The 12,195-nt window shown below is 50.3% G+C and overlaps 1 protein-coding gene across 8 annotated transcripts in view; it reads right to left on the reverse strand.

Moving 5' to 3' along the window:
* The window catches only part of Hectd4 (HECT domain E3 ubiquitin protein ligase 4), a 191,178-nt gene that overhangs the window by 4,646 nt on the left and 174,337 nt on the right, over nt 1-12,195 (reverse strand). For 4 of the 8 annotated variants that reach the window (XM_041649103.1, XM_041649104.1, XM_041649102.1 and 1 more), the window contains exons 67-75: nt 11,541-11,731; nt 9,812-9,958; nt 9,030-9,149; nt 8,405-8,560; nt 6,369-6,472; nt 6,014-6,235; nt 1,295-1,458; nt 622-820; nt 262-484 (exon numbers count right to left, since the gene is read on the reverse strand). In XM_041649103.1, the coding sequence (XP_041505037.1) occupies nt 262-484; nt 622-820; nt 1,295-1,458; nt 6,014-6,235; nt 6,369-6,472; nt 8,405-8,560; nt 9,030-9,149; nt 9,812-9,958; nt 11,541-11,731 (1,526 nt within the window). The remainder of the gene's footprint in view (nt 1-261; nt 485-621; nt 821-1,294; nt 1,459-6,013; nt 6,236-6,368; nt 6,473-8,404; nt 8,561-9,029; nt 9,150-9,811; nt 9,959-11,540; nt 11,732-12,195) is intronic. The other 4 variants (XM_041649106.1, XM_041649105.1, XM_041649101.1 and 1 more) reach the window with 2 other exon arrangements.

Consider the following 12,195-nt stretch of genomic DNA (forward strand, 5'->3'; position numbering starts at 1 on the left):
AAACCAAAAAAATTTAAAAGAAAGGGAGGGAGGGAGGGAGGGAGGGAGGGAGGGAGGGAGGGAAGAAGGGAGGGAGGGAGGAATTTAAAGCTATGGCTCCTTCACTTTCTTTAAATGCTGTATGCTGCGCAGCATCAGGGCTGGGTAGCAACAGAGCTCACCAAGCCTCCCCCTTTACATATATGTCATGGTATGTGGGGTCACTGTTTTCCACAAGGACCTAAAGGTCCCACCTAGAACAGGAGCTGGGAAGGGCAATACCTGCTGTGCCGTCTGGAGGGGCAATCTTCATGGGGTATGGTGGCACATGGGCTGTGTCGGGGCCCCCATCCTTGCAAGGGCAGGTAAAGGGGATGCGTTCCTGGTTGCAGGCAAACTTGATGAACTTGCACAGCTCCTCCTGAGTGAACGTCTCCAGAGCCCCCCAGAAGAGCTCTATGTGCTGGTCTGTCTCCATCAGCCCCACCTGGTACATGGTGTGAGCCTGGGGAAGAAAGGCCAAGGTGTGAGCAGGCCTGGCCCAATCCCAGGCGAGGGGTAGGAGTTGTGTGTGGGCCAGAACACAGAGCAACCAACTGTGGCAAAGGCAGAGTGCTGAGACAGGCCTGAAAGGCTGCCTACCTTTAGGAACTCTAAGTTGATGTATGGGAGGCCACAGGTACGCAATTCCATCTCCAGTGGGCTGAGGGTGGTGAGCAACTGCAGGGGGATGATAGAGCCTAGGCCAGCACGCACAGCTGTCACACATTCCACGTTCTGTAGCTCACGCAACCGCAGACTCCGGATGGCTGCCGCGTAGATATCCTTGTTCTCCCAACTGCTGGGTTGAGGACCAACAGTGAGGGTTGGGGAGAGTGATGGCACAGCTCTTGGGCCTGAGGGCCACACCTACATAGGCGGTTGAGCCCTGGCTTAAGTGGCTCACCTCTCTCCTTCAGAGCTGTGTGGTTTCTCTACCATCCTAACATTGCGACTCTTTAACACAGTTCCTCATATTGTGGTGACCTCCAACTATAAAATTATTTTTGTTGCTATCCAGTTATATTTCGCTCTTATGAATTGTAATATAAATATATGATATGCAGGATATCTCACATATGACCCCAGTGAAAGAGTCATTTGACTCTCAAAGGGGTCACGACCCACAGGTTGAGAACTACCGCTTTAAGGAAAGTCTTTAAACTGAAGATCATCTTTCCTTTGTGCCTAGTGTCCTACCTCCTATCTTATGCCATCCCCTACGAACATCCCCCACTTACTGGTGTGGTTCACCCCCACCATGTCACACACTCACGCCACAGGGATGTGCCGACCACGGCTGCACAGCTCCACCTCCTCGCCAGTCATGGTCAGGTAGGTAAACCGGCAGCAGGGCTTGGGACCTTCAGGGCTCTCAGTGGCCAGATGCTGGGAGGCAATCTCGGCACACAAGGCCTCCAGCTCACTCTCGTCGTTGATCTGCAGGGCACAGGAAGGGTGAGGCTGACTGATGCACTGCTGCCAAGCCCCTTAGCAGTGGAACTGTTCTCCAGCTGGCAAACATTGGCATAGTCAAAGGCCCAGAGTTGCCACTAGTTCAGGGCTGTGCCTGTATAGCGGGGCAGGCTCAGGGAACTCAAAGTGAGGTTGTCTGGAGGGCAGCCCTCTTCCCTGAGTGCATCTCTTGATCCTTCTATCCACTTCCAGGGACTGCTGCCACTTTTTAGCAGTCTGAGGCAAGAGCTTGCTAAGTTGCCTTATTTGATGTGTAGCCCAGACAGACCATGAACTCATAATCCTCCCGACAGTCTCCCAAGTAACTAGGATTAAACACCTGCTCTAGACACCTGGCCTAAGACTGACTTTATTTTTTTTTGGTCTGGTTTGTTTGGGACCAGGTCTCATTATGGCCTTGAACGCCCCCTTTGCAGCTGGAGATGATCTCTTGAGTCTCATGCTTCCTCCTCCAAAGTACCAGGATTCTGGTGTGTGCTTCTGAGACTGATTTTTTATTGTGTATGGGTGTTTTGCATGCATCTATGTCTGTACATAACATGCATGCACTGCCCAGAGGGAAGGGCATGCAGGCGGGAAGATGGCATCAGATCCCTGAGACTGGAGTTACTGATGGTTGTGAGCTGGCAAATGAAACCGAAGAGTTCCTCTGGAGTAGCAGCCAGTGCTCTTACCCACTGAGCCATCTCCCCAGCCTTTAAAAAGCTGGTCTTGAACTCAGAGATCCAACTGCCTCTGAGTACTGGGAATAAAGGTGTTTGATGTGAGTCTGAGACTTGATGACATCAGTTGAACTCCTTGATTCAGTCTTGCCTAAAGTCAAGCCATTATGTTTCTCCCCCATGATTAAAATGTTTTGATGTGTATGAGTGTTTTGCCTGCTTGTGTCTGTACCATGTGCTTTCAGGAACCTACAGAAATCGGAAGAGGGCACTGAATCTCCTAAAACTGAAGTTACAGCTGACATGTGGTGCCAGGAATCAAACCCATGTCCTCTGGAAGAACAGTCAATGTTCTCAACCCCAGAGCCATCTCCCTAGCCCCTTTCCAAGAATTTCAAAATCAGATTTATTTATGGAGAGGGAGGGCACCTAGTAGCAAACACCTTTACCTTTTAAGCCATCTTGCTAGCCAGTAAGTATATACATGACTCCACACGTCCACACCCTATCCCTTGGCCCGAAGACAAGGTTTCTCTGTGTAACCCTGGCTGTCCTGGAATTTACTTTGTAGACCAGGCTGGCCTCACATCGATGTTCCTGCTTCTTGTCTCCTGAGTGCTGGGATTAAAGGCATACCACCACTGTCTGACATCTATGACTTTTGAGAGTGGACATTTTTGCTTTTTTTTTTTTTTTTTTTTTTTTTTTTAAATATTTATTTATTTATTATGCATACAATATTCTGTCTGTGTGCAGGCCTGAAGAGGGCACCAGACCTCATTACAGGTGGTTGTGAGCCACCATGTGGTTGCCGGGAATTGAACTCAGGACCTTTGGAAGAGCAGGCAATGCTCTTAACCACGGAGCCATCTCTCCAGCCCGACATTTTTGCTTTTGTAATGTTCTTTAGTTGGTTGGAGCTGGGCTTTCTGTCACTTGCTACCTACCAAAGAGTTATGACTTAATTCTCTCCCAAGAAGATGTCCATACTGGGCTACAGGGGACATGACAAGATTTGACCCAGGGGAACCAGCCTACAGCTGAAGGCAGTAACAGTGGGGTCATGGTCAGAGTCTATCATCCATCCCCAGCAGTGGGTACCCACCCAAAGAGTCCTTAACAACCTGTGAGCATGGCTCTCTCTCTACCACCTTGCTTCTGGAGATCAAACACAGATGGTGAGGCTTGGTGAAAAGTGCCTTTACCCACTGTGCCATCTCACAAGCCCAAGAGACAGTACTTATTCCTTAGAGGCACCAGTATTTCTATAGGTCCTGCCTCGCTTGTATACCACTGCTTGTTCTGGCCCCTTGCTCCCACTTAGAATTTTGGTATGCTTTCAGTAAGCTGCCTAGTAGCCACATTGTGGTGGTTTGAATAAGAATGGGACTCTTATACAGCCTGGGCGTGGTAGTGTACACCTTTAATCCCAGGACTCAGGCAGAGGCAGGTGGATCTCTGAGTTTGAGGCTAGCCTGGTCTACAGAGTTAGTTCCAGGACAGCCATAGCTACACAGAGAAACCTTGTCTCAGTAAACAAAACAAAACAAAACAAAACAAACAAAAAAGAGAGAGAGAGAGAATGGTCTCCATAGGTTCATGTATTTGAATGCTTGCTTAGTCATCAGGGAGTGGTACCATTTCAGATGGACTAGGAGGTTTGAACTTGTTGGAGGATGGGGAAGCTTTAGGGTTTCAAAAGTTCAGATTAGGCCCAGTTCCCTCTCTGCCTGTGGATCAGGATGTAACTCTTAGCTACCTCTCCAATGCCATATGCCTGTCTGATTCCTGCCATGATGATAACGACCTAAGTCCCCAATTTAATACTTTGTTTTATGAGTTGCCTTGGTAATGTGTCTGGGGTAGTTCTAATATAATAATTAGCCCACATAGGTTCATAAGGATTGGCACTATTAAGAGGTGTGGCTTTGTTGGAGTGGGTATGGCTTTGTTGGAAGAAGTGTGTCAGTGTAGGGGCAGACTTTGAAGTTTTCTATGTTCAGGATACTGCCCAGTGTCTCAGTCAACTTCCGGTTGCCTGCAAGATGTAGGATTCTCAGGTACAGTTCCAGCACCATGTATGCCTGGATGTCGTCATGCTTCCTGCCAAGACAATAATGGACTGAACCTCTGAAACTGTAAGTGAGCCACGTTAATTGAACGTTTTTCTTCTAAGAGTTTCCATGGTCATGATGCCTCCTCACAGTGATAGAAACCTTAATTAAGACAGTGTTTCTTTATAATAAAGAACAGTGGCTAAGACACACACATTCCCAGCCCACAGTGGGTATATTCCTGGGATCCTTTAGATAATTTCAGTGTTCCTGTTTTTTATTCTTTTTCTTTATTTTGTTTTTACTTTTTTTTTTTTTTTTTTTTTTTGGTTTTTCAAGACAGGGTTTCTCTGTGTAGCCTTGGATGTTCTGGAACTCACTCTGTAGACCAGGCTGGCCTTGAACTCAGAGATCCATCTGCCTCTGCCTCTGCCTCTGCGTTGGGATTAAATCTTGCACCACCACCATCCGCACTGTTCAGCCAGTGGTTCTGTTTTTATGCAGACGAACAGCCAGTGCTTTGCTGCTCCCTGTGGTGGCTAAGGGGAACAATAAACCACTTGTCCTTGAGGTCCCTCACAGGCTGAGGTGACAGAGGCAAAATAAGAATCAGCCCGAACTCCTTCAGTCAAGGTCCTGTAGAGAACAGCCTTGCCAGGCCTCAGACACACATCTCATCCTATGTCAGCAAGAGGGGACCTGGAGGGAGAAGTAGCTGGATGCCCATTTCCCAACTCTCTCTCAAATCTTGGAAGGTAAGGAAAGCATGCATTCCCTGACAGCTTTGTGCCTTGCCCTGTCACCTCTTCCAGACACTCTTCCCTTGGTGCTAGAAGAGTGGAAGAAAGTCCTTAGTGTGGTATGTATACAGAGAAGGATAATCTGGAGCTCCTGAGGAGACAGCCTGGCCTATACAGGGACACAGTGGCTCTGCAAAAGCAATGAGACTCTCTAGTGGCTCCACAGACCCAGCTACAAGGCACGCACTGGGCACCTCCTCTTGGAGGAGGGCTATAGCCTGACCATCTACACATGTGTTCCGAGAGGACAAAAGGGAAGCAGGAATGCCAGCTTCATAAGTCTCTGCTGTCTGTATGGGTCCCACGCTCACTTCTTTTTTTTTTTTTTTTGATTTTTTTTAATTTATTTATTTATTAAGGATTTCTGCCTCCTCCCTGCAACCACTTCCCATTTCCCTCCCCCTCCCCCGATCAAGTCCCCCTCCCTCATCTGCTCGAATGGGGATGTTCTATCGGGAACTCACCAAGGCCAGCTGGCCTGGGTCTGAAAAAGCATGGGATAAATCCGGACTAGCTGAACATAGCGGACAATGAGGACTACTGAGAACTCAAGAACAATGGCAATGGGTTTTGATCCTACTGCACGTACTGGCTTTGTGGGAGCCTAGGCAGTTTGGATGCTCACCTTAGGAGACCTGGATAGAGGTGGGCAGTCCTTGGGCTTCCCACAGGTCAGGGAACCCTGATTGCTCCACGCTCACTTCTTGCTCCCTTTTGGAAGCCCTAACCTGGTGTGTATGCATGCACATACACACACCTGGTCTTTCAGCTGCTGGAATACTCCATTGTATCCTTGGTTATAGACATAGTAAATGCACCCATAGAGTGGCAGCAACATCCATCTGCTTCTGTCAGTTGCATGGAATGCCTGAGGCTCTGGTCCCAAAACAAGCCTTCTGTGGAGAATCCCAATTCCCTTTCCCTGGAAGCTTAGGTCCTTATGGAGTGCTAGCCCAAGTTACCCTGAGGCCCTGTTGCCCCAAAACAGTGTGCCTTCACTCACACTCTCAAACTTCTTGACGTAATTATAAGTGAGGATGTCTGCTTCTTGCAGGTCCTGGTCGGGGTCGAGGGGTTCGCCAACCAGTGTCTTCCAGAAGGAGGGCAGCAGGTCTAGCGGGAGAGGCACATCTGCACGAATGGCAATCCCCAGCAGCTGGCCTAAGAAGTGCAGCAGCTGCTCCTCCCCGTAGGTGATGGGGCTTGGTGTCAGGATGTACTTGCCCTGCAAGATAAGGTCAGGTCACTTCTGAGCATGTGTCCCATGCTCAGTCAGATGGGCATCAAAGCTACCTCACCTGGGCCAGGAAATTCTGTGGAGAGGGTCTGGACCACAAGGATACTTGCCCCTGCCTCACCTTGTTCTTGTTGACAGCAGAGCTGGGGCACAGCAGCAGCAGTGACAGTGAGGAACTCTGCAACTCCTTACACACCTGCCACAAGAAGTGACGAAAGGAGCCACCTGCAGAGCAGACAGACCATGAGGTCTCAGCATTGGCTGAGAGTTCCCTGGATAGCACTTCCTCCATACAACCATCTGCCAGGCCGACAAGGCCAACTTATTGCCAACTCCTATAGTGTGTAGAAAGAAGCCTTGCCTGTTTGAGCATGGAGGCCTGAGGTTGAGTCTGCTGAGCTGTTGGCCCCAGCTCTTCACAAAGGTACCTGTGCCCAGGCTTAGTTGTCTCCTGTCATATGGGGGAAGAAATGGAACCTGAAGCTTGAGGAGTAAAGGAAGCCAGTGCCAGTCCCAGGCTTGGCTTAATTGTGTCAGCATCCCCAGTGGAAGGGGTTGCTTTTGTTCAGTGCTGCCTTCCACCATCTCTCAGAGCTGTCCTGCCTCAGTGAATACAGATGAGAATGGCCAGAAGTGGCAGCCTTGCAGACAGCTGGGGCCCCTTTGTCCCCTCTCACTCAGAATGCTCCTGCTGGCACTCATGGATCAGGAGGCTGAAGGGAGTTCAGGACACTGTAGGCTGGGTGTGGGCCTTGGGGAAGCCCAATCTGGGGCAAGCTGTCAAGGCCTGAAAGGCAGGAGCCTGGTTCAGGCTGGAGTCCATGGTCAGCAGTGCTTCAGCTTGGGGTTGCAACTGCCTAGTGGACTGTGGGGATGCTGCAAAACTTTCTGGAGTTCAGGTCCCCATCTGTGTGATGGTAAGATGCTGGTCTTGCAGCAAGACATGGAGCCTGCACCTGGCACTCATGGATGCAGCTGCTCACTGAATCATGGCACTGTTCAAAAGTTTCCCTGACTGAGGCTGCTTGTGTTATCCATGGGGCAGAACATAGGGAAAGGGGGGCAGAGTGGGTTCTTCACCCACTTACAACAGGTAAAAGTTCCAAACATGACTGGCAAGGCTAAGGGACATCTCAGCTGTGCTTCCTAATTGCCAATGAGTGTTATGATGCCGAGTGTCACTTTCATGGAGGGACCCCATGTGTATGAATTACGGGCAACTCAAGAGTTGGGCTCACGCAGCTGCTTAGCTGTGCCTCTCACTAGGAAAGGTGTGTGGGTAGGACTGGTGTGCTAAGAAGGGTGTGGTCCCCACATCTGGAGAGACAGACCAAGGTCTCAAACAAGTGCAGGCACTAGTTCCCCATGTGGTTGGTGACAGGACAGGTCAATGGATGCTAGTCTGATTTTGGTAGCCCAGTACAAGGACATGACATTTACTTTTGCCACTTTGCATTGAGAATTGAGCCTAAGAGCTCATAAAAGTGCCCTACAACTGAACATACTTCCAGTCCCCTCCACTCCACCCCTCTGGTCCCCCAGTCCCCTCCACTCCACCCCTCTGGTCCCCCAGTCCCCTCCACTCCACCCCTCTGCTCCCCCAGTCCCCTCCACTCCACCCCTCTGTTCCCTCAGTCCCTTCCACTCCACCCCTCTGCTCCCCCAGTCCCCTCCACTGCACCCCTCTGTTCTCCCAGTCCCCTCCACCCCATCCCTCTGCTCCCCCAGTCCCCTTCACTCTACCCCTCTGCTTCCCCAGTCCCCTCCACTCCACCCCTCTGCTCCCCAGCCCTCCCCATCCCTTTGAGCCTCTAGCCCTGTATACCTCCAGTCCTGCTATATCCCTAGTCATCTATACTGCCAGTTCCCTACACACCCGGCTCTTTCCACCTAAGTCCTCTCCACCCCAGCTCTCCTTTCCCCCTACTTTTATATTTGGAGAAAAGTATCACAAAATTGCCTTGGTTGCCCTTGAACTCACCTATAACCCCCAAATGATCTTCAACTTGTGATGCTCCTTCCTGTCTTAGTCCCCCAAATGACTGGTATGACAGGATTGTGCCACCAGACCTGTTTGTGGCATTTCTTCTCACCAGCAGGGCACTCCTTGGATTTCAGTCCTCCCCCCGCCCCGACCCAGTGCACCCAGCCACTTACTGGTGCCATGAACCTCCTCCCCAGTAAAGCGGATGTTGAAGGCATATGTGGGGTCACCACCACTGGCCAGCTTGACACAGAGCTGAGAGGATGGCACAGAGGACAGTTGTCGGGCAGCCTGGCAGAAGTAGGAGTTTTCTGAGGCTCTGATTTCCCCTGGAAGTGGAAGGTAGATCATAAGCTCAGCAGCCACACCCTACCTGTTCACCAGGAGACTCAAGCCTGGTCAGCACAGGCCGGCTTTTCTTCCCACTGTGCATATGTGGTGCTCTGGTAGCTAACCTAGAGGCTCTCAGAGGCTTTTCCTCAAAATTCACACCTGGCTCCTCCCTTGAGTCCTTCATGTTTGCTTCAGGCCTACAATAAGTCTGTCTGTACTACAGGACTAGGGCATGTTCCCAGGTAGAATGGCTTCTGCACCCTCCTACAGTCAGAGAGGAAAGGCCGCTGAGGCAGGGAAGGCTAAGCGCCTCTTCTTCCCCTCCTTGGAGCTGGAAGGTCCCATCAGGAGCCTAATACACAGACAAAGGCAGCCCGATGAGTAAGGGGTGGGACTGCCCTACCACTCTCCAGGCCTCCCTGGTGGTTTCAGGCCAGTTTGTTTAAGGACCGAAGCCTGCCCTACCTCCCACAATTTCTAGTGGGTCCAAGGTGATCTCCGGAGCTGCATGGTCAGCTGTCCTCTGCACAGTGGCATTGAGCACTCGATTCATCACGGTCACCTTGGTGTCGTAGAAGATCAGTCCTGCAGAGAAATGTGGGAGAGAGGCGGGCTGTAGTTGCCTCTCCTCATTCCCAGTCACCCCTGCAACCCAGGGAAGACCATGTTCACCCCTCAACCCTTTGTTGAGGCTCCTGGGTATTCCAGAAACACAGACATGTTGGGAGATAAAAACACACCATGTAAAATGCCATCTATTTTATGTGTGTGGTACAGGAACACACGTGTGCCTATGCAGAGGACAGAGGTCAACATAAGGTACTCTATCTCTGCCCGTCTTATTCTTTGGTGTATGTGTCTGCATTTCCCTGTGTGGGTGTGTATGATGCAGAAAGGCCTGGAGGATGCTCGTGTTCTTTTGTCACTATCTGTCTTATTCCTTTGAGACAGTCCTTCACTGAAACTGGAGTTCACTGATTCAGCTAAGCTGCCTGGCCAGCAAGTTCCCCGAACCCACCTGTCTCTGCCCCGTCCCAGCTCACTGTGTGTAAACAGGACTGGACAGACAGCCTTGCACTAACTAATGCCTAAGGGCACATTGGGCAAATGGCACCAACCTTATTTCAGAATGCATTGAACTTTTACAGAGATCTACTTTTAATTAGCTTCTCTTAGGGAAGCTGCTGCTTGACAGAAGAAGGGTAAGCCTTCCTGCTCGCCAGCTCTGAGGGTGGCCCAGCACTGACCTTTTGCCTCCTTCAGCAGGGCAGCGATGCTGTGTGTGTACATGGGTGTCTGGCGCAGCTCCACTAGGGGCAAGAAGAAGGTCTCCAGTGTGGTGTTGAGAGACTGGAGGAGTGCGAAGCGTAGGCGCAAGCTCTCAATAGGCACATCTGCAGGGAGAAGGTGGTCAGGCTGAGTGCTGGCCAAGCCAGACAGTCTGTTCCCAGGAGAACACCTGGGTCAGGGGCTCCCCAGGAACACAAGTCAGTACATAGCAGATCCAGAGGGGAGGCCCTGGGAATTCAAGTCGTACCCCTATCCTTCTCTTGGGCCACGCCAGGGCTACATATGATCTTACTGTTTTTGTGGAGACAGAACCCAGGGCCTTATGCATACCAGACAAGCACTCTGCTCCTGAGTTACACTTTCTACCCTACATGTATGTTTGTGTGTGTGTGTGTGTTTTGTAAAATTAATTTATTTATTTTACATCCTGAACACAGTTTCCCCTTCCTCCTTTCCTCCCATTCATTCTTCTTACTTCTGCCCCCTACTCCCCCAAACGACTCCTCTGTTTCTGTTCAGAAAGGGACAGGCCTCCCATGGGTATCAACAAAGCATGGCATAGCAAGTTGCAGTAGAACTAAGCACCTTCCCTTATATTAAGGCTAGGCAAGGCGACCCAGTACAAGACTAGGGTTCCAAGAGTCAGCCCCTAAATGTCTTTTTTTGTTTTTTTTTTAAATTTATTTATTATGTATACAACATTCCTTCCATGTATGCTTGCAGGCCAGAAGAGGGCACCAGATTTCATCACAGATGGTTGTGAGCCACCATGTGGTTGCTGGGAATTGAACTCAGGACCTCTGGAAGAGCAGCCAGTGCTCTTAACCTCTGAGCCATCTCTCCAGCCCCCTAAATGGTTTTTTTGTGTTTTTTTAAAAAATATTTATTTATTTATTTATTATGTATACAATATTTTGTCTACATGTATGTCTGCAGGGCAGAAGAGGGCACCAGACCTCATTACAGATGGTTGTGAGCCACCATGTGGTTGCTGGGAATTGAACTCAGGACCTTTGGAAGAGCAGGCAATGCTCTTAACCTCTGAGCCATCTCTCCAGCCCCCTAAATGGGTTTTAAACATTGAAATAATGACAGATTATAAGAAGTGGCAAATGCAGTGCGCAGTCTGGCATGCTCTTTGCCCAGCTGCCTTTGGCAGTGACAAAACAGGGCCGCTGGCACACTGCCTTTTAGCTCATTCCCTTTCATAGCTGTGTCCTTTCCCCTATGAGAGACTAGCATCATGGACAACTTGCCCATCTTTGTCTCCCGCATCCAGAAGAACAAGGGTCCTGCCCTTGCTGCCAAGGAAGGCAGTGGCCCTATGGCACCTGTGTGCAGCCTTGCATGGGCTCTGCCTGGGTGATGCCTGGTGGAGTGGTAACTAACTAGTGCTTTCTTGCTGTTCATTTCTTGTTTTTAAGGAAAATGTGCTGCCCACCCCATGGACAATCCTCTACCACAGGTCAGCAGTGATCTGACCCTCTTACCTCACAGCAGCCTGACCTCAGTGGGTGTGGTGGCAGGAATCTCTGCCACTCTGAGCTCATTACCCAGCCTTGGCTTTGTTTTAATGAGCATTAAACAAAGGCCAGCATAAGAGCTCCCTCTGCCCTTTTGGTTGATGCACATGGAGAGCCCTAAGTATTCCTCTAACATAGGTGAATACCCTTAGAGGCAACATACTCGAGAGACAGGCCATCCTGGGGTCGGTGGCATCAGCTGGGTCAAGATACACCTCGTGAGGGTGAAGCCGTGCTGGCGTGATAGCAAGATGACGGCACAGCCTGTTGATGTATTGTACAAGAGCCACATCCATCTCCAGAGTCCACTTCCTGGAGGCTTTCTGTGCATGTCGGACGTCGATGCAGGCACACCTGGGGCAGGACAGTTTCCTGGTAAGACACTGTTAGAGCCACACCTAACCCCTGTCTTTCAGGGATTTGGGGGGAGGACCAGATTGCTCCTCATGAGGGAAAGCTTTTCAGAGTACAAACAATAGGGTGTGGGCACAGAGGAGCCTTGTGGGAAGTCTGGAAACCCACATGCACAAGTGTTTCCCTCTTATTAGGTTGAGGGATGGGGTCCTCAGGAGATACGGGGACCACGCAGTGACCTGGGCTAAAACACACCCACTTCTGAGCCTGGGTTTACTTTTCCATAACATGAGCTCAGAATGGCATTGGTGTACTTGTCACAAGAATTCAATGAGAGGCTGCCTGTGAAGCACATGGCATGGTGCCCAAGTGCCCACCACGTAGCTGCTGCTGGTACCAACATGGTTCCCTCAGCTATGTGACCCCATTCCAGCATTTATCTACACAGGACAGACCAAGGTGTA

The sequence above is a fragment of the Microtus oregoni genome, unplaced genomic scaffold (assembly GCF_018167655.1).
Source record: "Microtus oregoni isolate MIOR12 unplaced genomic scaffold, Mior012 000003F_ref0000135, whole genome shotgun sequence".
In the NCBI taxonomy this organism is placed as follows: domain Eukaryota; kingdom Metazoa; phylum Chordata; class Mammalia; order Rodentia; family Cricetidae; genus Microtus; species Microtus oregoni.